This window comes from Hermetia illucens, chromosome 3, assembly GCF_905115235.1.
Source record: "Hermetia illucens chromosome 3, iHerIll2.2.curated.20191125, whole genome shotgun sequence".
In the NCBI taxonomy this organism is placed as follows: domain Eukaryota; kingdom Metazoa; phylum Arthropoda; class Insecta; order Diptera; family Stratiomyidae; genus Hermetia; species Hermetia illucens.
In genome coordinates, this window is record NC_051851.1 from 83,401,847 (window position 1) to 83,426,411 (window position 24,565).

The 24,565-nt window shown below is 40.3% G+C and overlaps 1 protein-coding gene across 1 annotated transcript in view; it reads right to left on the bottom strand.

Annotated features, from left to right (window-relative positions):
• LOC119652054 (piggyBac transposable element-derived protein 4-like) overlaps positions 1–21,343 on the bottom strand; it is a 99,555-nt gene extending 78,212 nt beyond the window's left edge. The window contains exon 1 of the mRNA XM_038055989.1: positions 20,515–21,343. Within this exon, the coding sequence (XP_037911917.1) occupies positions 20,515–21,343 (829 nt within the window). The remainder of the gene's footprint in view (positions 1–20,514) is intronic.
• Between the last annotated feature and the right edge of the window lie 3,222 nt (positions 21,344–24,565).

The window sequence follows — 24,565 nt, forward strand, 5'->3', positions numbered from 1 at the left end:
GACTACACTGACAATACTTGCTTACTTGCTCACGTACCCATAGGGGATGGCTAAATGACTTTGGATTTGAAAAAGAAGGTAAACAGAGTCAGAATGAATATAAAGACCAACATAACTAATTCCTCCTGTATAGCTCTTTATTTTCGGAAATCCGCAGACACCTCGGACGGGTTTTTTCTCCTTTTTTGGTAGGGTTTACTAGGAGATTTAAAGGGGCGCATGGAGGCAAACACTGCCTCATTTGAAGCTGTCCTATAGACACTACACAACCTTAACACGAATAGCTATTATGTAGAACTCAGTCCCCTTCAATTTAAAGCATTGGCCACCGCTCTCGCTCAGACAACAGCGGGTTTTATCATTCTTGTGAAAGCAGCCTTGCAATATCAGCAAATACCCTCGTTAGAGATGATTTAGCCTCCTCTGCCTTCTCTCTGGATAAACCAAATGCTCATCGATTGACTGATGATTTGGAAGCATTATTCGATCGCTTTGCCTGAATATTTTCCCACTGTCAGGTCGTCTACAAAACATCTTAGGCTCATCTGGCACGAGAAGGCCAAGTCCTCTATAATGCTAGATATTCCACAGCAGACGATACGAAGTAATCTCAGGGATGGAGGAGACGTCATGTTGAACTGTTCGCTGAGGTATATACTGCGGCCGGAAAAGGGTTGTAATTATTTTCAACTAGACAGTGTTAGCAGCTTTGTGTGTTCAGAGTTTCAGCTACGGGTGTCGTCTCACCGGGGACGGCATAGTTCCTACACTTTATTAAGCCGTAACTGCACCACAACAAACTAGTACTGCTCTATGCAAAGGATCCATTTCCGAGAATTCGATAGACGCTCTCTGGAGTTCGTCCCGAACCTCAGCGGAAACCTCAACTGGACGGTGGAGAAGAGTGCTTTGGCTAGTACTGAAACTGTTGCCTGCAGTGCAGCGTGGTGTTGCTGATGCCCCCATCGACTCTTGGTCATCAGTCTCCGCGATGACCGCAAGTCGAACATATTTCCTGATGATGGCCGGGATTGTGGCGCTGCGAGTAATAAAGCGGTACTGGCCTGTGACTCGCTGCACTTTCCTCACCTACCCTCTGAGAAGTTGCGGTGGTGTATAATCATTCAGACGGAAGTTACCATCACTCCTTCTTTCACAATCGGATTTGGTACCTGGTATTTATTATTTATTTCTGGAACTATTATTATCATCATCAACGGCGCAACAACCGGTATCCGGTCTAGACCTGCCTTAGTAAGGAACTCGAGGCAGCCCGGTTTTGCATCAAAGTCTAACAATTTGATATCTCTAAAAACTGTGTATCGTCCGCCATCGCTCAACTTGGAGCAGGGTCTGACACGTCTTCTTCTCCTACCATAGATATCGCCCTTATAGACTTTCCGAGCTGAATCGTCATCACCCATATGGATTAAATGGTCCGCACACCACAACCTATTAAGACAGAACATAGAGGCAATGGGATCATCCTCACGTAGGTGGTCAAAAATCCTTTGGATGATTTTTCTCTCGAACGCGGCCAAGAGGTTGCAATTTTCCTGCTAAAACCCAAGTCTCCGAGGAATCCATAAGGGCTGACAAGATTATTGCCTTGTAAAGTAAAAGCTTTGATCCTAGGTAAGACTTTTCTAGCGGAACAGTTTTCGTAAGCTGAAATAGGTATTGTCGTAGCTGTTACCGGATGTGATTTTCGATACTAGGTGGGACAAATTATCAACGGTCTCGAAGTTGTAGTCTCCTATCTTCCCTTCTTTAATGTGCACCTAGCAGATCTCGTGCCGCCTGCTCGATTTGGATGAAGGTAGACTGTACATCTCGGGCTGTTGTCCCCATGATGTCGATGTCGTTAGCTTACACCAATTGCGGTAGACTTGAAGATCATAGTGCCACTCGCATTAACATCAGCATCACAGATCACTTTTACCAGGGCCAGGTTAAAGAGGATGAATGATAGGACATCGTCTTGTTTTAGAACATTGTTGACGTCGAATTGGCCAGGATGGGCTTAGGTGGTCTTGCCAATCTCGCCGGTATACCGATTTCTCTCTTGGCCCTGTGCAGGTGGCATTAAAGTCGATGAAAAGATGGGGCAACTGATGGCCGCACGCAGAAAATCTCGATGATATTCTATCCGTATATGGCTATCCGATCTAGTAAGATAGCAGAGAATATCTTATAGATGGTACACTCAGCAACGTAATCCCTCTGTCGTTGCGGCACTGTTTGATATCCCCTTCCTCCTATGTATTGGACGTTACCTATCGTCATTCAACCGGTTCGGCCGTAATTCCATCGGCTCTATTGACTTATAGTTTTAAAGCCGATGAATTGTACCGACTGTTTCTTACATTTGCCGCCGCCTGCCACTCGCCGATTTTTCGGTTGTTCAATAGTTCAATGAAAGTTCTCAACTCCGAAAATCAGGTTTCCCTCTTTGTGTGGACTTGATGAACATCGAGGCATATAAGGCTTCACTCTACTGACTGCTTGATAAAACTTGCGCTCTTGGTACGGTTGCCCCCGTCTTTCCTTCTCGAGTTTACAGGTTTGTTGATTCACCCAGGACGACGGAGTTTGAGATTGGCCCTCAGCACATGCTGCCTTCTTTGAGAGCGATTCTATGCCTGCTCCTTTTTGTTCCTTTTGGCACTATTTGAATTCCAATAATTTCTTATATTCGATGTTTTTTAATGTAAATCACAGACTTATGGACTGTCTTCTTTTTATTTTGTCTTCCCAGCAGGACGCTTCTAATATTGTTTAAGAAAGCTAGAAGGCTAGAATCGCAACCTGGACTGTGGATAAAGGCACAATTCGGCACCGATTTGACGTCGTGTGGTCGCTTTATTTGGTAATTATACTATGCTCCCGGAAAACTCATATTTTTCAACTGTTTGTTCTCCTTCAGAGAACCTAATCGTAATACTCCTTCTGCAGGCAATGCAGTCAGATCGCCTAGCCGGAGTTCTTCTTACAGTAAAAGGATCTTCAAGCTGCTGATGAGTTTCCACAGTTTTCATTATTTTGAACGGCTGATTTTTACTACCCACTATAATCATTAAGAGCCAATTTCGAAGAGTAAGTCGTTGTCACCTTGTATAAATGGCATATGCCTAACAGTGGCTGGGAACAGGCAAGCGCTTCATACATTATAGCCACCTTTTAATAAATAACATAACCAGAACTATTCACCGAGCCAAGTTTCATGGCCAGTACTTTTGCTTTTCTGCCCTCTTTAGACTTTGGCTCTCGATTGTGAACTCTCATTTGCATTCTGTTATTTAGCGCATAAAAATACGCGTCTTAGGAGTAACACGAAATTAAACCACAATTTCCAAATAACTTCACTCGCAACGTGAGAATAATACGAACCCTTTTGAAATTACTTGCAAATGTAAAATCTCAGCTATTAAATCCTTGCACTCTGCAAGCGCAGGAAGGCATTGTCTATGCGCTGTTGCATACGCCACATTCCCCATAACAAAGAAGTAAAACAAGGCCAGAGAGGAAAGTAACAGCAGAAATAAGAACAACCACAATGAACAAAAGTTGGTAGAAATAATAACAACCATTCTTCAACCACTCTGCTTAATGGCTTGCACCGAAGCAAGCGGGAATGCACACTTTGCTGCGCACTGAAATACGCTTGACATTGTCTTACTTACGTACGTAACGGCTGGGTGGATTCTTGTAGTCAATTCTATTCAACTTTGTTGTTATCCTATATCCTGTTGTATGTTTATCTTTTTGTCCCCTATTCCATTTAATGGTTCCCATCTTTAATCCTTACCGCAGCCATGAATGCGGTGATGCATTTGAGGTGGTGGGGAGCTTGTCTGTATGACTCTGTTCTGAGCGCAAAGCTTGAAACCGCTATTGACATTCGTTTCATTTTAAAGAATCTAAGTAAGCTCCAAGTACTCTGTCAAGTTAAATAGAGGGTGAGAAGTGAAAGTACGCATTTATACTTTAAAACAGGCTTTACTATTTAATAAAATAAAATATTATATACATTGGATTTCCAATAGAGAAACAATAGCTTTATCTCTACTATCCGTTCGTTTGCGTATCATTTTGATTGGAGTTTCATGGAAAAAAGGAAAATACTATCGGCCAATATCTGCTTTGATCACGGGTGAGCATTTTCTTTCAACAACGAAGAACAACAGTGGAGTATGATTATATTCTTTCTATTGACTTATCTATCAAAACATACTTGAAAAGTTGTTACTGGACCATTTTTTCTCAAGTATTGCACTATTCCCGCTCGACCTATCTGTTCACTTCGCATCGCGGGGACCTTAAGTAGACATTGGTAGGCGTAAACGGCGCGATGCTTCTGAGGGTAGAGCGTCAACCTCCCAAACTCGTTGCTCTGGGTTCGAATTCCAGTCGTCATGGATGCTTTGTATTCATTTTCTTTTTGTCTCGCTGCTCTGAGCTTATCATTTGGACAGCGTTAAGTGAGAAACCTCTCATTAAACCAGTCGGGAAACCAGAAGCTGAACGATCCAGGAACGAAAGGTTTTGTGTATTTCCCATTTGTAGCTAGCTCCTAATGTTTAGACATTTCTTTTCTCAGACTTTCACTTTAGAGTAATTCTGACGTCCAAACTCTTAGATTGCAAAAAATCTCCACGAAAAAAGACAACTTTGACCGATTTTAACTTTGTTAGCAATAGCACGACTTGTACCAGTAAAATCAGGCTCTATAGTATAGCCTATACTATTGCACAACTTGATGAATCTAGGACAAACTTAAGGGGGTTTCAAGTGAATTTCTAAAAAAAATATAGTAATGAGAAATATGGTAATACACAATTATCAACTTTATCTATATAGATATCAGTATGAAGTGTAATTTGTAGATATCATGTGCCACTACTTTTTTCCAGATTTTCTGGTTGGGTAGAGAACAAGTCCCTCAAGTAAATGACCCCTTTCGGACTCCCGCACCAATGTCAATGTTGAGACGTTTCATTTGATACCCCACATGACTATAATAATAACATTACAAGTAGGAAAACCGGGAGCTAGACGCTTCAGGTATAAAAGGTGTTGTGTTTCCCAATGTGAGGAGTGATGAGCGCATGACAGTTTCGTATGTAAATAGTTAAAAATTCAATTGCTCTCTATTTTTTAAATACACTAGAAGTTCAATATTACTGGCAAATGTGACGAAGTTAACCTACAACAGATACAAACATTGCCTCCTACAGGTTTCTGTAATCCTGTAGACGGTACATTACGGTCTTGAATGAAGTGCTCTAACACACTCCAAGGCCTTGATAAAATATGAATTGTTGGGCCAACGATTATTATTATTAGTTACAAACAAGTCGGGAAACCGGAAGCTGTACGCTTTGGGTATGAAAGTTTTTGTGTGTTTCCGATATAAAAACAGTAGTCGCTAACACATAATGTATTAGATATATTATGTCACAATATTCACTTTCGTGTAACACTGACATTCGAAGTCTTAGAATTTGCACTAAAAAGATAAATTTGACCTATTATATCTTTGTTAGTAATAGTACCATTTTCACCAAACGTGCATTATATTAAACCCTATATATGATTGTCGGATGAACTTAAGGGGGGTCTTACGGTCAATTACTAAACATTATAGTAACATACTATTATTAACTTTATTTGAACAAATATCGGTATGAAGGGTATTTCAGAACCTAGGCATCGTGCCATTGAGATTTTTTTTAGATTTTTCGGTTGGGTAGGTTCTGAGAATGCGTCCGCGGCAGAAGCGACCACTTTCAGCCCCCGCTCTCCCACTGTACACATTGAATGTCGGGATTGAGACCAGATTTGAAAAGTACTAATCTAAACCTTTTGTTTAATAACCCACGCGGCTATATTTGGTGAAAAAAAAGGTACACCCCCTTTTGCATATATATGGAGACCCTTCCTTGAATTCAAGGTAGAACGATGTAATTCACTGTGGGTGCGTGCGTAAACCGATTTTAATAACGTTTTGTTTTACATGAATAGAATTTTAATGTTTCACTCGAATGTCAATTATTCTCGTTATTTTGAAGTCGCTTCGTGCTTGACTTTTGCCCAGATGGTGGTGGTGGTGGTGGCGGTGGAGCACTGTGAGTATAGCTCTCACTAACTTGTCACGCAACTGTTATTGTTAAAGCGGCGCAAACATATGTCAGGTTTACTATAGGCCCCAGGTACTTTCTTTAAAAGTGGTAGATACTTTCTTAAAAAGTCTCAACATTCACAAGTACCAAGTCCAGTTCTGCAAATGTTTCGAGAAGATTGCGTTCTCCCAAATTCTCCCAGTAAAGAGTCTGAACGTTAAAAGCCTCAGCTATGATGGTCAACCGACGTCCACTCACGACCAAAACCAGAGCGCTCAGTATCTGCTCATGCTCAACTGAAATAACTGTATATGTCAATTTTTTTCACCTTTGCACTGTTGAATCCTTCCTCCAAATGTTCAATTATTTACCATTTCGATACTTGGCCCCACCGATCTTTAAGCTAAATGTTGCCACCGTGGTTTCGATATAGATCTCCAATCACGGCCACATCAATATCTTTTTTGCGAATGGGTTGCGAGCGAAGATCCTACTCCGCCTGGTAGTGGCAGAGGTTCATTTGTATGAAACTAATCCGATGGTCCATATCCTCCCCCACAGTTCACAGCCTTTTAGATACATGGCTTTGCGACGTGGCCAAGGCCAAAACATCTAAATCACCCATTCTTACTTTCCCTCCCTCCCTCCAACAGTATGAGTGCTGCCTTCACTGGTAGGCTGATAATCGTGATTTGTGTCGCAAACTCTCGTGGTTATCCCATCTATGTTCTTGCAAACCTTTATGCCGACTTTTTACCCTAATGACTTGCCCATTTGGTTCAAGAATTTGTCGGCGATAACATTATTGAATTTCTTGAACTCCTTACGTAGGAGCCTTCTTCATCGGATTGTCTAATGCGGCTAACGATATCTCCTGAATCGGTGAGTTCTGCCTGTGTCTATCTTCACTCTCCGAAGAAGGTCAACTCCATCTTGTTTGGAGATGATGATAACCTCCGGTCATATCCTATTCCCATCTCGCTTTTCCCAAATACCATCTTTCCCCAGGGTTCTTGTTTCTTCGGAATTACAACCATTTGCGCTTCGCCAGCAATTTCAGCCCTCCCCTCACCTGCTCCACTTTGTTGTGATTTTTTTCCCTTCCCCTTTCCCCTTTTCGGAAACAGAAACTAACAATAAGTTTGTAAATCTTAGAGTTAAAATTCAGATGTATTCCAAAACTATTTGTTGTTATTTTAATAATTGTTGGCGCAACAATCCGCATTGGATCAAAGGCCATCAAGTATGTTATAGCACTCCATTCAAAATCGTAACGGTACACTGTAAGAGGTAATGTGGCCAGCATTGCGCTCGACAAAGATTATTACCCTGATTTGACTCAGGTACTCATTCACAGCTGAGTCGACCTGTATTTGACATCTGATCACAATAACAAATCGCTCTGAAACCTCAGCCAGTAAGATTTAAACTGCGACCTTCTGACAGTCCGGCCCTCTAACCACTTGAGCCATCCGGATACTGTTGTTGTTAATTTGTCAATCTTTATTTACATTCTAGAATGTTCATTTTTTACAATCGACTGACACTAGGCTGTTGTAGTAGTCTTCTGACTAAGGGATTAGGATGCGAAATCAATCTTCCTTTATACTTCGTCACCAGGAATGAGATCTCCTACCTCATTGTCACAATTTAGAGTTTCTTGTGGATGTTTTTCATATAGCACTGCATCATCTGTGGTTTGCTGCTAGCAACTCGATGCTAAATGTACACGCTGAACCCCACAGCTGAAGCCCGTAGAGCTGGCGTTTATTGTCGAGTGAAAGCTTAGAGTTTTTGCTTAGAAACCAATACATATTTTTTGTTCTCAACTCCGCTTGCGCCGCCTTCATTTCAATATGTTTTCTACACGGTACTCATCTAACCAGGTGCAAACCAAGGTACTTTACCTCATTCTGTTGAGTAATCGTTACACTAGTGATTGACAGCTTACACAGTTTTGCGGGCTCAGGGTTAAAGGGACGTAACAGCACTTGATTTCGTTCAGAATCAGTTATAGATCCGAAGTATTGATGAGGTAGAGTGTTGGTTGCCCTGAGCAACTTCAGGTTGGATGTTGCACTCATGAGATGTGACCTTTTGGTATTTTACCATGAATTGTTGCTTCAAGAGAAAGGATTCCAAAATTCCATGAAACTGTACTGAAAGCAGCTTCCTTATTTTAAAGATCAGAGTTTCGTGCCGCACTTTGTCGAAGGTTTGTGACACATCCAAAAAGACCTCTGAGCAAAACTTTGTATCCTCCAGTGAACTCCCTTATCTCAGAGACGAACCTGTGAACTTGTTCGATAATACCATGCTTCTATCGAAAGTCAAACTGGTGCTGAGGATTTACTGTGATATTTTTTAAAGTTGTGGTTTTTCGCACACTTTTCAGAGGATGGGTAGCACACTTATAGGCCTGTATGATGGTAGTTCCCCCATGTAGAAATCGTTGTAACTTTTGAAACTTTACAAGTCTGAGGAAGTTAGGCAAGAATTGCTTAGAATGTGTGATTTACGTGAGTGATTGTGATACCTGGAAATTCCTTCAACATTTTTCCCGTCATTAGGTCATAACGTGGAGCTTTCTTTGGGCCCACTTGTTCTCTAAAGACTTAAGCAACTTGTTTGGCTCTAAATAGAAAGTTTCCTTTCGTTGTAACTATGGAAATTTTTGGAAGTCCTGACTCCATCTCCAGAAAGTGGAGGAGAAATACCTTTTTCAGGTATTTTGCAAACACGGCCCCATTTTCGGCATCACTTCTGGCTCAGTTGGAAAAAAATCACTTTATGAAGTAGACGATAAACCTCGTAAGTGACCTTGCAACTACTGATCCTTAAGGGTTTCGTGGTGCGACCGCCTTGCTTTGGCCAATTGCGGTTTTAGACCTTCAAATCTGTTAACCTACAACTGTGTTCTCAACTTCTGCCTTATTTGGATCAGCTGTAGTATACTATACGGTGCACTATTTCTGGAAGACTGGCGGTACATAGGCGTGGAGTAGAGAGCTGTGTAGCCACAGTAAATTTTTCTTGAATTTCAACAGGGCTTTGTCTATTTTACCTTTAATTTTCAAGGGAGGATTGTTTGGCAGATGTGTGCTTACATACTCATGAAAATTTAACCAATTCATTGATTTGGTTGTTCTCTGCTCATAGCCCAGCTCGTTCGTTCCCGCAACACATTGTTAGTAACCCCAAAATCAATCAGGTGCGGAATTTTTTGTCAACCTGCCGGTTAATAAGCGGGTTTCAAGATGAGACGCTAGCACGCACCGCAATTGTGTTCCCTTCGAAATGGTCAGTCTGGATAGCCAAAGATTGTGCTTGACATTAAAATCTTCAGCGGCAAGAAATCTTTTGCTCAATGTGTTAAAAAATTCTTTGAATTTCTGAGAAGTCAGTTTAAAATTTGGAGGACAATATATCGCACAATATATAGCAGTGACCCACTCCAGTAGTCGGATTGAAGTTGCTTCGAGGTAGTCTTTGCAGTAATCTTCTAGATTAGTATGGAAGCAATTGTTTTTGTGAGTAAGATGCTTTTCGGATATGAGCATTAAGTTAACTTCTTTGTCAAACAGGAAGTGTCGTATTTGTGGTTTATGCTGGCTAACGTCGTTTGCATCCCGGTGAAATATTTTGAGCTGGTTCATTTGGTTCTGAGAAGGACCGGTAAAATCTGGGTATGATTACGCATCATTTCTTGCATCATATTTTACATTGAGACCATAAATTAGTTCATCGTTTGAGTTAGTTTAAGGAAAAGCCCTTCCAGTTTGTGGGTTTAGGCCTTTGTATTTTCTTGGCTTTAAGGTGTAAATTTCAAAACGCTACCATAGCCCACGTTTTGTTGAGGAGGCTCTAAGCCTTCAATGGCATATGCTGGCGGGAGTAGCATTTGTTTCGGCGCATTGAATTCGTTGCTTCGGTTCCGATTTTTGCTTGATTTCCGCATAGACTGGGAAACTTCTGTAGTTAGCCCTAGTTTGTAATCACCACAATTACTACAGCTTTTAGCATTAGTACAATTAGTTGCTAGTGCAGACCTCAACAAATGATAGAAATACTTGGTAGATTGCAGTATGTTTTTGTGTGACCGAATTCTTGACAATTATGGCACTGCGCAGGATCAAGCTTTTTACGCCTCTCTTCTACGACAATTCCTCAATGAAGTAGATAAAGTATATTGGGTGCGTTTCGCCCTTCTTAAATTTTATTCCATCACGTTCGAGTTCCACTCGATGGAGCGGCTGGGGAACTCTATTGCGGTTTATGATATTACGTACCAATCTCAAATGAAATTTTCCAGCCTTCAAATCTTCTTTAATCTCCGACAAATTCATCGATCCCTTTTAGCACTACTGTATTGCTTTTGGGGCATTTCAATTGGTATGTGTAGTACCTTTTACCTTCTTTGTCAAAGGTGGCTATTACTTTTCTGTAGTTGTTTTCATCGAATATTTGAATCTTTGTTTCATGTTTCGACCCATTAATGAATGAGAATACATGGTAAGTACTATTGCTAGCTCCCGATTGGTTGTGGAATTTCTTCCTTTTTTATCTTGCCTCTATACTCTTTCCACTCGTTTCAATTGCCGGTACTTCTGTCCGTATGGGTGAGGATGTGAATGGGTCCGGCAATGAAACCAGTTTTAGTCTCTTCCTCTGTTCCTGGCCTGCGAAATATTTGATGCCAAGGTTGCCACTACTGCGGCACTATGATCGTTGGATATTAACGTTGACTTGCCCACTCCCAAAAGCCGCCGGTACTGGGTTTCCGAGGATTAGTTTTATTCCTGGATATCCTTCCCAAAGCCAGGTGTGGATATTGTTTCCACCTACCCGACCTGCGTATAAATATGCCGATATACGTATATCTCCGGATAAGAGTGGATGTGCACACCAATAAAGCATCCGCTTAGTGTTCTGTTATCTGCAAGAAAGGACACGCCTGATGGGATATTTCGCAATTTCGGGCACAATATCATCACACGATATGATCATACACAGAAATTATTTCTTTTGCAGCTTCTCGCCATAGGTGAGACTTTATGCCGATCACGAATGTACTTACTTTAGACAACCATACCAACGGATGAATTGGCAACCTCACAAACGAAGAACATACTGATACTGGAATCGACCACCACTACAGAAGATTGATCCAGCGATAGAAGCCCAGAAGGCAAAGCAAATGACGGGAAGTGATTATAAAACCGCGGAACTTTGGAAGTCAACAACAACTGCCTGAAAAAGTCAGCATCTAATATCCAGAATATATGGAGCGAGTAGGAAATTGCGTCTGTAATCTATAAAAAGGCGACAAGCTGGCATGCGACATTTACGTTAACATCACACTGTTCCTTTGGCCTACGAAATCTTTACCAAAAGTCCTGGGAAACAAGAAAAAGTCATCGGAAGTACAAGGATGGCGTCAGAGTTAGACGCTCAATAATATTGCATTTAGCAATGAAACAAATGCTTGCGAAATCTAGGAATTCGAAGTCAACGTCTATCAAGCAGGCATATGAGAGTATCGACCGCAAGGTATTATCCGAAGTTATGCTCTAACCTGGCACCCCAGCGAAATTAATTTATAGCATAAAACAACCAAATCCACCATTGACATGAAGCGATCGCAGTCCGCAAACATTCCACTATTTAGTTTGCTTCATGATGTCATTGCGGCGTTTGACACAGTTATGCTATTAGCAATATCGATGATACATCGGCATGAAATGTAGAGTACTATTGGTGCCGGTGCGGAAATCATCCAAGAATGATGCACCAATCACGTAATTGATATTAAATCATTTAAACAAATGTATGGTTGGAGTTATTCCAGTATGCTAAATCCTATCGTATCTCTCTTGGTGGCAGGTCCCGGGACAGGCTGACCAAGAAAATGCATACAATGTCGTTAGAAACAACATGATCGGATCGAGTAACAAGCCTCGGGAAAACACTAGGGCGTCCACCACAACGCGGCAGGACGGTCCCCAGTTCTGTCGAGAAACGGGCAAGGGTTCTTGACGCATGGTCTGCGTCATTAAATGTTGGCACACCAACTAGAAAGACCGAGGAACTCTCAAGAGCCCTTCGGAAAGAGCGCATTGCTATCTGCGCTTTGAAAGAAACCCGATGGTCTGGTGTCAGAAGCTGCGACATAGAACGCGAACGCGATAAAAATGGCTATAACCTATTAAACTCTATTTTGGTAGCCCATACACTCAATACGGTGTTGGCATTGCCATCTCTGAGGGTTTCCGCGATGGCATTAAAGAAGTCGAACGATTTGATCACCGGCTAATGAAACTCACGATTATATCAGCTAATAGCACTATTCATCTCTTCACCGCATACGTACCCCAGGCAGGTCGACCTAATGCCGAGAAAGATCCCTTCTGGCAACTTCTCGATGCAAGGCGCCTTCTGGTGGCTATATCATCAATGTCGGCGACCTTAATGGGTATGTGGTGCCATGGGGAGAAACGCTTTGGAACACACAATGAGGGTGGCGAGCGTATAATCGATTTTGCGGACATCTATGATCTTGTACTTACGAATACATGGTTCTTCAGACGATTGTCTCACCTTCCTACATTTTATAGTGGGAATAGTAAAATCGACCATATTCTCATAAGACGCCGACATTTTGCCACCTTCACTGATTGCAAAGCCGTTCCCTATGACATTAGCGCACCTCAATATTGGCCGTTGATTGCCGTCCTGCGAAGTAAGCTACCCATAAAACAGTGTGAGGAACGCACTGGCTCGCGGCGCATTAAATGGTGACGATTTCGGGAGACGAAAGAAGAAATGATCTCACTTACGCAATTACACTTTTACACGTACCTAGCAAATTTTAGATTTATAGGATTACTTGGGAAAATGCAATCGTAGCGGTCATTCCAGCCTAAATACTAAAGTAGGAGTTCATCACATAGATAAGATACTGTTACTAATCACCACCTCTACTTTCCATACATACGCTATCGCTAATTGTTTGTTGAGTTGTGTTTCACTTTTCCTAGGATTTCCCGAGACGCTGTGCTCCTCCTCCACTGTTTTACCTTACGCGAAGTTTTCCGGCAAGCATGGAGTACTATCTCGGTAGGGTAAAGATACAATAAATTCCTGACCTGGGATTCTGGGATGCGTGTATGTTATGAACTGATCGAATTCGACATAAATTTCGCATGCCGCAAATCCTGCCGCGCCACAGTTACACGGTCATTTAGACTATTGTGACTCCTCCTCCTCTTTTCGTAAATGGTATTTGGCGAATGTGGTTACAAAAAATTTTAATTTAAAAATTCACTGAAATTACAAGAATATTCAGGATTTGAAACGGAGAGTAAAAAGCAATAATAATAAAACAATATAAGGGAGAAAAAAGGGGCGTTTCGAGCATTGGAAAACATGCCTTCCTGAGATTTTCATGGAGAAGAAGCCATAAAATTATTTGATCCAAAAGGCAAAATATAAATAGAATTTCAAACTACTAGGTAAGCTAACCTGCATTAATATTCAGTACATTTTCGCTCCTATCTGGCGTGCTCAAAAATTTGAAGAAAAGACTCCTTTCCCTGTTGAAATCGCCTTGCCGACTTTCCCCCTATACGTATCATATATTATCAAAAGATTGAAGTACATACATATAAGAACTTTGTATGGTTCATCCTCCTGTGGTCCCTTATGAGCACCTCTAAGTAAGTTACTAATGCTACGTTTCTACTATTACCGACCGTGAGCAAAATTTGGCAATCGAAATCTAGTGATTTTGGCCATCGAATTGTATTGTATGACACTCAAAATCTTGCCTGAAAATAACCCCTAGAGAATTTTTTGCACATATTTTGATAAATTGCATGAGAAATCACAAAACATGTTAGCGTGCTTGTTTCTATGTACATGCATCCAGCAATGTTAGACGCTTTTATCCCCATATTTGCAATCAAAAGACATACTAACAACAAAGCTCTAAGAATTTAACATTGGAAAAATCAGTCGGTTGGGAAATTAAAAATCAGGAAAGAGTGAAAAACGTAATGCTGCACAGTGAAAAGGAAAAGCGACTGATAAAAGGCAAATCAAACGAGACTCGACGACATTTATAGACAACAATCTGAACACTTCAAAAAAGCCGGCTGCACAGTTTGTCATTTCGAAGCTTTTTGAAAACGAGCTGCAGAGCTGGGTCTTTGTCGCAGCATCTCAATTATGCTAAAGTTACCCAGTTTTTGCACCCCTCTGAACCCTCTCTTGACAATTTTCCCTGTTTGATGCGAGGAGCTAAAACATTGATCACTTTTTTATTTCCCGTCCGTCCGACTCCCTCCATTGTTGTTTCATCATGATTGCATCGTTATTGTACTCATACTTGAATATTTTCCCTTTTATCGTCGTTTGATGAGCCTTTTTCATCAGAGTTTTTGTTATTTTTATTTTTGCCTTTGTCTCTGTCTCGTACTTTTTATTGTGTGTTTCGCCTCAACCCAAACACCACCTACACAAATTGAGGTGGATAATAGAAATGTAAAATGCGAGAGAAAAAAACTAACAATAGAAATGGATTTTTAATTTATTGCTCTTTACATAGAACGCAACCTAACATACTTTCTCATCCGTCTGATCCCTTTGATTTACGAAACGAGAAAACAAAGCGCAATTTTCATTAATAGCTCGCCTCTTTCTAGTGCGGAAAATCTTTGAGTGAAATTTGCACTTTGTAGTCACTTTGAAGCGATAATATCACTCGTTCCCCTTCCCTTTGTTTCCATGTTGCATCTATTCCGGCTTTACTTCTAATTGTTGTCAAAAGAGGACTATAGAAAAGTAGGAGAAACGAATGCAATTTTGATATTTTGGGAAAGAAGGAACGATGATATGCACTACAGTTGTGGTACGATAGCGGTTTCTGGACGAGCCTATATTGATCGCATAATGACAGGAAACTAGGTAAATTCATAATGTATGTATTATACTATATATAGCGTGCAACTCGGAGCCTGGCCTATTTTATATATTCATGAACAACACGTCGAACGACAACACGAGCGGTTACAATAATTCATTATATAAGTGGTTGCAAAACAAAAGGAAGTTCTAGAGAACTGGAATCAAACCCTCTAGCATCATTCAGTAGCCATGAAAGGGGACTCAGCGCCATGCAGAACCAACTGGGACTCAACGAATCACCCTGGAAAATTCTCCTCTGTATACGGATTGGCTCTGAGGTATTGGTACTCCCAGATGAACGCACTGACAAGGTAGTATGCCACCCTTCCATGGCTGTCGGGTCAATTCGATACAGATGTAAGACGTCGATTAGCCAGGTATGCGGGACTCTATCAAAAGCCTGGCATAATCGATATAACAACTAAACAGGTCTCTTTGGCTTCCCGTTGCCTGCCCTACAACTATCGAGCCGATAATGAGTTACTCTTTGCAACCTGTGGACCCAATTCGGCAATCTTTCTGGCCTTCGGACAGAATGTTGTGGGTCTCGGGGTATGCATTGACCCTTCCACTAATAATTGACGTTATGAACTTGTACCGGGTTGGTAAGCAAGTAACTGGTCTTATGTCTCCAGGGTCCTGTACCGTGTCTTTCTTAAGGATAAAATAAGTAATCCCCGCAGTGAGGAAAGGTGGAAATTTCTCCGGCCGCCTCATGACCTGATTTGCCCTGTGTACCAAACGACCATGTACATTGGTGAACTTTTTGTACCAGAAGTTCTGCACCCAAACCAGACCTGGGCACTTCCAGTTGTTTGAGCTGCTTATGGCTCGTCGAACTTCCCCTTCGGTAACATCCACAAAATTCATGACAGGCGTAATGGCACAGCGGATGCCTTCGGCGGTAATCCACTCTGCACTCTGGGCGGGTAACCCCTAAAGTCCACCCCATTATTCTTTCGCTTCCGTTACAGAAAACTGTACTGTCTGGAAGCTCGTTGGGATTCTTTGAGTGATATGAAAAATCTCCATTAAATATTACCATAAATATTATTATATTATCGGATTACATTCGAAAATGAGTAAAGATTACAATAATTAGAATGGATTTTATCAACCTGTGATTTGCGATACGAGAAGCAGCGAATGTTCGCCAACATCTGCATACTACTTCATTACTTCACTGCTCGCCTCTATGCTAGTTAGGATCAGCAATGTGGAATCCTTTTGAACACTTGAATCCATCTCATTCGTTTTAGTAGATCGAAAAAGTACTAATATTAGAAGACCCTAGGCTAAATAAATGAATCTAGTCGAAAGTTAAGAAATCAATCGAAACAATCATGCTCGACCATCTTCGTGGAAAATTCGGTATCGGAGCGCAGCGCTCGATGAGGAAAGAGCCACAACGGATTGTCTATGCACCCGTTTTATTTTGTCTCTGGTGCCAGTGAAACGTGGTATATGTGGTTCCCACCCTACCTTCATATCTCTAGGCCTTTCCTTCCCTTCCAATAGAGATTCTTACGGGCGTATGGTTGGAGGAATAGGAAAGAAAGAGGACCTTAAATTAAAAAAAATGAGACATCTCAAAGCCATCCCAAAATGCAAGTCCATTAAGTGCAAACAGGTGGAAATCGGTAACCCGATCGGGCTCCCGTAATGGATAACACGGCGTGGAAACCATTAATTGTAGGGCGGTTCGACGTCTGGGAGCCACAGTGACTGGGCGTATGGTTTCGTATGCTGCTGCTTTTTCACCGTAATCTGTGGAGGTGACTTCAGCAGTTTTGTGTAAGCAGCAAATTAAATGGACTTAGGAAATGAATCAATTTATCATCTGCTTCTGCTATGAAATAACAACCGTGGGGCAGCTACAACATTTTATCGTCCATTATTCCACGGAAGGCACTCCATGCGTTTCGCGAAACTGTCGACACCACTGCACAGTGGATTGCAGACTAGTATGGCTTTATTATTCCGAGTGGCACAATCTCAGCCGTCATCGGGGAGCGTGTTCGACGTGAGATCATCGCGGAACCCGGTGACCGATAACTGATAGCGGCGGAAGCAATGGAAGCATTCTGATTCACCTCAGACTGAAGTCTCCTCTGAGGAGAGAGAAGATGAATTTCGAAGCTATTATAGAATAGTTGGAAAGGGATACTTTGCATAAACCAGGCATCGCGTCTAGATTGTATGCTAATATGTCGTTAATGCAACTATAGTCACTGGTGCATTGTGGTGCAGTTGTGTTGCAAGATTCACCCGGTCTAAACATTCGCTTTTATATTTTCAGTTTAAGCAAGCAAAGAAATTCACAATGGAAAATCTGCATGAAACATCGGTGCAACCCATTGAGGCAGGACATTGCTTGATCGACTCGAACTCCGGTCGTATGCATTCGCATGCGACGATACGACGAAAGTCGTTTCAGACATGTTCACAATACAGCGCACGCGACGAACCAGCGGAGCTTTTCAGATCACTTACCGAATCCCAACATAACGTCCAGACAATCCAGTTCTTGGTAGCGCCGTAAAAGGTGGGGGGTTACTGAATTCTCGCTGAAGGCACTTGCTATGCCATTTCATGGGGTATGAATTTTGTGAGTTACCACAGAAGAGATTCAAATGGCCATAAGAATTGGCTGGAGAAATTTCCACCCCTCTTCACAGAACCCCACAGGCACAAGATCCGTTATTTGCTTACCAACCCTTTACAAATCATAACGTCCATTATTCGTGGAAGGAAACGCATTAAATCGTCTTTTTTCATGGCTATTGAATGGTGCTAGAGGTCATGGTTATGCAATCAAATATAATGTATATACTATCATAGATAGAGCTGGCACACAAGTGGCAACAGATAGACAACGCTCCTTTATTTATTCGCAAAAACACACCAAGGGTGCGAATTATTTCCAAATGAAACCGGCAATAGTTTGAGTCTAAGCTAGGCTAAAGCTAAATTATTGGTTAGGATAGTGAGAGATCCTAACTCCACATTCACTTGATTTTTCCATCTGTTGCCACTTACGATCACGCAGCTCCTAGGGCCCTGAACGAAACCGTTAGTCCCTATTTTTGAATGCTTGGGTACCAAGTCCTAAACGAGGGATTCGTGGACCGAGAAACGTGGGAGTAAGTTGCTCTCCATTTGGTCCGGTCCAACATCAAGTGAAGGTGATATAGGCTACAGCATAGAGCATGATCCTACCAAATTTGGTGAAAATCGCACTATTACTAACAAAGTTATAATAGGCCAAAGATGACGCTTCTGTGCAAATTCAAGACTTCGAATGTTAATATCACTTGAAAGTGGATATTTTCACATAATGTATCTATATATTACGTGCTACATACTAATGGGACAAATGCACACTCAAATCTCTTTATAAAAGAAATACACAAAACATTTCGTATCTGAAGCGTCTAGCTTCCGGTTTCCCGACTTGTTTATATCTGTTGTAGTTTAAATTCTTGGCTTTTGCTAATAACATCAAACTCAGAGTGCGAAACGTATGAGGTTGACTATTATCAATACTGTGCTTTCCATTAGATGATTTATTTAAATCGCTTTCGAAAAACTAGAAGGCAATGGAATTTTTGACTATGTGACACGGAGCTGTCTTGCACTCATCGCTTCTCACATTTTTTCTTCAGCCTTTGCCCCATTCACAAGCGGAGTCATTTTATCTTATCAAACGCCTGATCTGGAGGCTTTTAAATCCCCATCCAGCGTATCAAGCCATGGTTCTTTCGGTGGGCATTTTGGTCGGTTACCGTTGACTTCGATGTTCAGGTCAATATTGACAGGTGAATTCTCGTTAGCGCGAATTACGTGACCATACTATCGAAATCGCCCAACTGCCAGCTTTCCGCGATCGGTGTAAACCCATATCGATCGCGGATATCCTCATTTTTGACGCAATCAAAACATGTCACGCCACCAGTGCAATGCAACACCTTCGTCTCCATTACCGCAAGACGCCTTTCATTGTCTTTTATAGTCGGCCAACACTCAGAACTATAGAGAGCGGCAGACGGATGATATTGCAATAAATTTTAGATTTGAGACGTGCGCTGATACATCGATCACAATGAACACCAATTGTGGAATGCCACTTCATTCGGGTCGCATTATTGCGTGAAACAATTTCAAAACGCAATTCTCCATTAGCTGATAACATTGACCCGAGATATTTAATTCGCTCAGTTCTTGTCAGGTTCTTGAAGCTGACAGCACCAAGCAACTTAAATATATCGAGTCAATGCTGTCAGGCAATGGAGAACTGCGTTATGCTTCTCACTTAGAGAAATACAAAACCTTTTATATGTGAAGCGTCAATCTTCCGGTTTCCCAACTTGTTTACTTATAGAAGGTACACTTGGTATTATACTTGATTTAGAATTACAAACAGTGGTTTATAATATAATACTAAACTCACTGTATGTTATTTTATTCAGCTTAAATACCTTCGTGAACCATAACTTAGCCAATATCTGTCTAATATATGAGCTGCAATATAGTATTACTTATAAATCTATGCTAGAGTACCCGGATGGTAAACAACGTAGATTTTTTGGGTGGTAACTCGAAGGTTAATGTATCACCTATCCACTGCCACTTCCGTCTTCCGATCACATCACATACGTGTGCCAAATCAGTGCGCCGACCAAGTTCAAGTGAGATAGTATCAGACTAGGGTACTCTGATGATACGGCGCAGACTGACGAAAGCTGAGAATTTTTTCGTAACAGTGGAGTTCACTTTCCATGTGCTACTTCCATATAGCAACCCAGAAAGAACACTAGCACAGAACTGTCTCAACTTGATGTTAGTGCTGAGACAACTGGATTTCCATATTTTAGACGTCAGCAAAAAGCACGCTTCCTGGATATACATATAATTATATAATTGATTGTCGCTTTCGATGCTGCTTTAATTTTTTTTGAAACTGGTTGAATTTCTTCACCAATCAACGCGATGAGGAATTCTTCTCTGAACCTTATTAGTTTTACGTTAGAAGAAGTGACTTTTTGAAACATTTTGTGAGCATTGTGTATATATATCTCTATAATATGTAATGAAACCTTTTTGGGCCATCTAATACTCTTTCTTAGAGATGAGTAGTATGAAAGCATTTGGTCTGATCGGTCTATTATATTCGGTTTCATAGAAATTTTTCCATAGCGATTACAGACCTCTACCATTTCAACAGCATGCATGTTTGAAATGCTAAGGACATCTCGTTTGTCCTTCCATTTGCATATAGTGACGGGTCCATTTTGCTGCCAAATACACTCCCCTTTTTCCTCCTCCAGTAAATGTAAAACAACGTCAGCAGTGTGCCCTACTTTATTATCAGTTTCCTCACATTTTCCGCTATAAATCTTTATTTTCATGACAAGACCGTCGGACTCACATAGTTCATACAGTTTGATACCATATTTGTGTTTTTTATTTTTTATATATTGGCGGAAAAGCAATCTTCCTTGCCATAGCATCATGGATTCGTCAATACAAATATTTCTATCTGGTACATAGCTTTCACGCATAACATGATTGAAATGATTTAGTATCGGTCTCACCTTGTATAATCTGTCGGCAGATGGTATTGAGTTATCAACCAAATGAAAATAACGCAGTATCAACTGGAATCGATTTCGACTCATATGTGAGCGCCAAAAGTTTACATTATATAGCTTGTTTGTGCTCCAGTAATGTTCGATTGATGGAAAAGTGCAAGGTCCCATTTGCAACAAAAGTCCAATAAAAACTTTCATCTCTGCAGCACTGACGTCTTTCCACTGTGATAACCTGTTATTTTTTTTTATTACTTTGCGTTTTTCCATTTCTTGCGCAGCATATAAATTAGTTTGTTCCACCAGTAATGCAAGAAATTCATCCGAAAAAAATAAGTCCACCGGCGTATGTACCGTAAAATTTGCCGTATCCAATTTCACACCAATATTTTTTTGGAAAATAAATAATTCAGGATTTTGTTGAATTTCTGTCCACAAATCATCATTCGCATTTGATGTTGTTGTTTGAGAATCATCGTTATTATCTTCAGGTTCAGGATCAACTTCACATTCGGAGACGACCATATCTTCACTATCACTTGAATTATCAGAAGGTTCATAATCACTACTATCGTTATCATCCTCATCAAACATCTCGTCAAATTCTGAATCACTGAGATTTGCGTAATACTCCATTTCATTTTGAGTCAGTGATCTTTTCTTTTCCATTTTGGGTTCTTGATAATTTAATTATAACAATAATTATAAAACAAAACACTCAAGAGGAACGTAAATGTGATGTACTCGACAAGTTCTTCAGCACTACTGATGAAATATGATGAAATATGCACGCGTATCTATGATTCAGAGATTAGAGAAGCGACAGGTAGAAACGTGTCTGTGCACGAATTATCTCGTAGTTGGCTTCCGCGAAGAGATTTCTGTTCCAGAAGCCAACTACGAGATAATTCGTATGCCCTTTTTTTTATGAAAAAAGCAACAAAAATTTTTTTTTTATGATACCTATGTACTAGAATTTGAGTTTTTAATAATATAATGTGATAAAATCAAATTGCCATTTTTGGCCAGATTTCTGAAAATTGCCTTGGCAGTCAACGTGTTAAATATCGTTAAGGATAAGTATTTCATACAAATACAAGTTTATTTACAGACAGTACCCACTAAAATGGTCTAGTGGATTTGTCAGAGTAACAATAAATATAATACAAAAGCCAAAAGCAATAAAAACTTACAAAATACCTAAAAATCCTCTTAGCCCCGTACCACATTAGCTCAATTTTCTACAAATACTTACCTTACTTTTCACCGAAAATCCCAAATCGATTATCCCCATAAAAAGCGAAAACCAAACAGAAACTTTGCCAAGCCTCAACTTTCTGATTCCGAGTAGAAAGTTTTCGTTACGAGCCAAGAGCCGAGACAATCGCATTGTGACCATTGTCCTTGATGGTAGATATCGTCGTAAAGAGTTAAGTGAAATTTTCAAAAGGAAAACTCAGCAACAATAGAACCAAACTTTATTGCGTTTGAATCCAATCAAATATTTCGTTTTGTTTGTCCGTTGGTCGTTGGAAAACACAGAGAACAACGATAGCAGTTGCTTGTAAACGGAGAAGGTCCGTTTTACAATAGTTCCGAAAAGATAGAAAGGGTTGTCGATGTCTGGCTTGATTTTGCCGAGGTTCGAATTTGGTTTTGTTTTCAAAGACTTCCTGAAAGCATCCACTCAAGATTTTTAATACTGCTCCCGTAGGTGTCAATGGGAATATTTTAGTTATTGTAGGAAAGCACTACCATTCAGAAGCTGCTTCTATGAGGTCCAATTTTACAATTTGTTTCACAAATCCTTAACTCCTCAGAGATAGCAAAACTGTAAAAGGCTTAGGGTCCGCCATTGTATGCTCTAAGCAAACAAGCTTTGAATTGGGCGCATATGCATTTCTTCACCAATTGCTACAATTGCTTCGACCAGGAAGTAAACTATTAATGACAACACCATTAAAATTTAAAATCGAATCCCTTTCCCTTGCACCACCTTAACATAGGCAAGTAGAATGGGTGGAATAGTCCTTATTCGATTGCCGCACATGTCGTATGAGTAAATCGACCAACTTGTAAATTCTGCGTGGACAATTCTCTCATGTATGCCTTTCATTTCAAATTCAATCGGAGATGTCCTTGCTTTCTGTCGATTTGGGACCCAAGTTAAATACTAATTCGGGACTTGGTCGAATTCTCGGATAACAAAGGCTTTCAGAACCATTCTATTAGCGAATTGATCTTCACGATAAAATCTCAATTCGAACAATTTCTAACAAACCAAGGCTCTTTGATTGATGTCCTTTGTACGAAACGAATACGGACTGAAATGGAGTGGTCAAGTCCGGAGAGTGGATCAATGAATAGGAATATAATCTTTACTGATGGGGGAAGGCGATAGATGAGTATGTTCCATTGATAGGTTCAGTTGTATTATAATAAACCTTTTGCTGCTACTCAGAGAAAGTCATTGCGTGCAACGTATTGAAGTTAATCTTAGATCAATTACAAGTACCTTACAGATATGCTCGTTCATGCTACAATTGAATGGAGGCTTGAACAACTGTTACAATGCGGACGTCCAACCGATAAAATCAGCCAAACCACATCATAATATATTTGACTACTAGTGTTACAAATGATTCTTATCGTGTCCTAGAGTAAGTCTTCGATTTCCGAACGTTTTTGTTGTCATTCAACTCAAATTGTAAGAAAATATTGTTCATTGAGCAAAGGGAAAATTCAAAATAAATTTGGTTCAAGTCTGTTAAAAGCACATCTTTTTTGTGAATTTACGATATACAAATGAAAAGTTGAGATTCATAACGAAGATTCAAAAGAATTACCCTTTCAAAAGGTATAAAGTCGAGAGTTAATACATAGATGCAAATATAAGAGGCAATATCCATTACTTGTTAGTAGGTCTGGGCCGCGCTCATGTACGTTTCAGTTCCCGACCCTCTTAAACTATAATGGCAACTATTCCAAAATCAATATTCTCTTCGATACAAGTGTTTACCTAATGATTGTGATCAGTTCTGATGAATCAGGTAAGAAACACTTAATTTTAATAAAACATACAGTTTGGTATACTTGGAGGATATCAAAAGATACATTTTTTAGAATAATTTAATTAATAATATTTAAAAATTTTTGCTCAGTGAAATCGTTACCAGTAAGGAAATTTAGATATTATGGTTTTGCGCTGAGGTCCACTAGTTCGATATTCCTAAAAGCTGTCTAGCGTCCTGGTCCGCACCATCGCTCCATCTGAGGCAGGAGCTTCCATATCTTATTTTTCTACCGCCGATATTACTCTTAGAGATTTTTCGGAATGGATCATCCTCACCTATATGGATTAAGGCAGGGTTCTCATGTAATATTTTCAAAAAACCGATTTCTTAGCATTTTTTAAAGTCTAGTCTAGTCTAGTATCTACAAATTACATACCAAGAGGGTTTTGCTGAATCTGAAATGTAAAAACGAGTTTTTACGAAACTTAAAACTTTGAACGACCTTTTCACAAAACCACCTTTTTCAAACTGTTTGGCACAATTTCTAAAGAACTAATAGCTAGATTTGAGTCCGCTTTCTTATTAAGTGTAGTATTGTTGTTACTATTTCCTGACCCTCTTATAAATAACAAATATTACATTTTTATGTCGAAAAAACCGTTAAAATTTTTTTTCCTGACACCGCCAAATTGCTATGATGGTTCAACGATAATTACAAAAGTTTAGAGTGAAAAAAAGATCTCTACTTGTGTTTCAGACCGGGAAACTGTTACTTCTGCTGGCAGCAGAAGAATGTCTACGACAAAAATGGAGAGGTCACACCATTCGAATCTGTTCCGACAATCGGGCGGCATTAATAATAATAATAATCGTTGGC